Raw genomic sequence first — 2,147 nt, 5'->3', positions numbered from 1 at the left:
GAGTCTTGCTGTAGAGGGGGTACAGAGAGAAGAGTGAGGATGTGTAATGAAAGTTTGTTAGAAGCACAAAATATTGGTTTCAAATTTTAGCACAAGGCCAGCAATATCAGAGGAGAGGGATAAGTTGATTACATCAACCCCAGTACTTAACTGGTACTTATTTCATTGACCCCAAAAGGATGAAAAGCAAAGTCGACCTCAGCAGAATTTGAACTCAGAAGGCAAAGACAGACATGATGCAGCTGAGCATCTAAAGATTCTGCCAGCTTGCTGCCTTATGCCTTAGAAGCACAAAATATTGACACATAGTATCATTACCCTCACCTTAGCAAAGGCGAAAGTATTGTTTTCAGTTGTGTTTGTTTGTTTGTCCATGGACAAGATATCTCAAGAACCGCTGGATGGATTCGGCTGAAACTTTCAGGGATGTTTGGCCTCATGACTGGCACAAACTGATTAGATTTTGGGATTGATCCAGCACCGGACAAGGATTCTAAATTATTTTTCCAGCTTTTTTACTTAATTTTTGAGAGTAGTCAGGTTCATTTTTAGTATTCTCATTTGTGAGAGCAGTTGGGTTTATTTCAGATATCCTTATTTTAAAAACCATCTCTGGCTAATCATTGAGAGGACGTTGGTGTTGCCATGGTGGAGGATTGCGCTCTCTGAGTACTCTTATGATTATTATTATTACTATTATTATTATTACTATTATTATTATTATTATCATTATTATTACTATTATGAGTGAAATCTGTGGAAATTCCACTAGTTTTGCTAGTGAACAGTGAGAAATTTAGTTGTCTGTTGTTGACTGGAACTGATAAGCTGGAGAGCTGTAGCAGGCTCCAGTCTGGTCTGGCTCGGTTTCTATGATTGGATACCCTTCCTAACACCAACGACTCCAGGAGTGTAGTGGGTGCCTCTTATGTGCCACCAGCATGGCCACGACTACAATTTTACTTGGCTTGACGAGTCTTCTCAAGCACAGCAAATTGCCAATGGTCTCGATCACTTGTCATCACCTCCCTGAAAGCCAACATCCAAAGATCATGCATCACCACCTCGTCCCATGTCTTCCTGGGTCTACATCTTCCATAGGTTCCCACCACAGCCGTCCTCATCCATATGCATCACATGACCATAACCAGGTCTTCCTGGGTCTACCTTTTCCACAGGCTCCCTCCACAGCTGTCCTCATCCATATGCATCACATGACCATACCAGTACAGTCTTCTCTCTTACACACCACATCTGATGCCTCTTATGCCCAATTCTTCTCTCAAGAAGCTTACACTGTTTTGTTCATGCACACTGACAGTACACACCCAGCAAAGCATACTGCTTCATTTCTTTCAAGCCTTTGCATGTCCTCAATAATATATTCTTCTAACCCATGCAAGCATATAAAAATGAATGTGAAAACAAATGAAAGAATCCTGTGTAAGCTTACCTGATAAAGATCTAATATCAATGTAAGAATAGCTTTCACTTCTACATCAGTAAAATCCATTTCCACCTTGAGGTCCAAATTCTGTTGGTACTGTTCTCGAATTTGTGACTTTTTCTCATAAGCATTTAGGAATTCATAAAGCAGAACAAGTAAGGTCACTTTGTGAGAGGTGACTTGTTCCTTTGATGATCTTTTAGTTGAGGGTTCAAACATGAACAAATCTGAACCTGATGAGACGTAAGACATTTTCAGAGTTGGATGATCCTAAAATAAAATGAAAATAAAAATGATTGTTGATTATATTATTGATTTCCCTTAGTACATGCGTTCCTCCCCATACACACAAGGCGCATGACTCAGTGGTTAGAGCATCGGGCTTACAGTCGTAACATTGTGCATTCGATGAACCGGACCGAGCTGTGTGTAGTGTTCTTCAGCAAGGCACTTTATTTTCATGTTGCTCCAGTTCACTCATCTGTAGAAATGAGTTGCGACGTTACTGGTGCCAACCTGTATCGGCCCCTTTGCCTTTCCCTTGGGTAACAACGGTGGTGTAAGGAGGGGAGACTGCTATGCATGGGCGACTGCTGGTCTTCCATAAGTCAACCTTGCCCGGACTTGTGACTAGGAGGATCACCAAAGGGGACCTTTACTCTTTTACCCTATATATATATATATATATATATATATATAT

At 40.8% G+C, this 2,147-nt stretch overlaps 1 protein-coding gene across 1 annotated transcript in view; it reads right to left on the bottom strand.

Moving 5' to 3' along the window:
- LOC106881776 (anaphase-promoting complex subunit 5) overlaps nucleotides 1-2,147 on the bottom strand; it is a 40,071-nt gene that overhangs the window by 37,004 nt on the left and 920 nt on the right. Inside the window, exon 2 of the mRNA XM_014932281.2 lies at nucleotides 1,454-1,717. Coding sequence (XP_014787767.1) covers nucleotides 1,454-1,699 — 246 coding nt within the window. The 5' untranslated portion in view covers nucleotides 1,700-1,717. The remainder of the gene's footprint in view (nucleotides 1-1,453; nucleotides 1,718-2,147) is intronic.

Source organism: Octopus bimaculoides, chromosome 27, assembly GCF_001194135.2.
Source record: "Octopus bimaculoides isolate UCB-OBI-ISO-001 chromosome 27, ASM119413v2, whole genome shotgun sequence".
Classification (NCBI taxonomy): Eukaryota; Metazoa; Mollusca; class Cephalopoda; order Octopoda; family Octopodidae; genus Octopus; species Octopus bimaculoides.
This window is presented reverse-complemented; position numbering and strand designations above follow the sequence as displayed.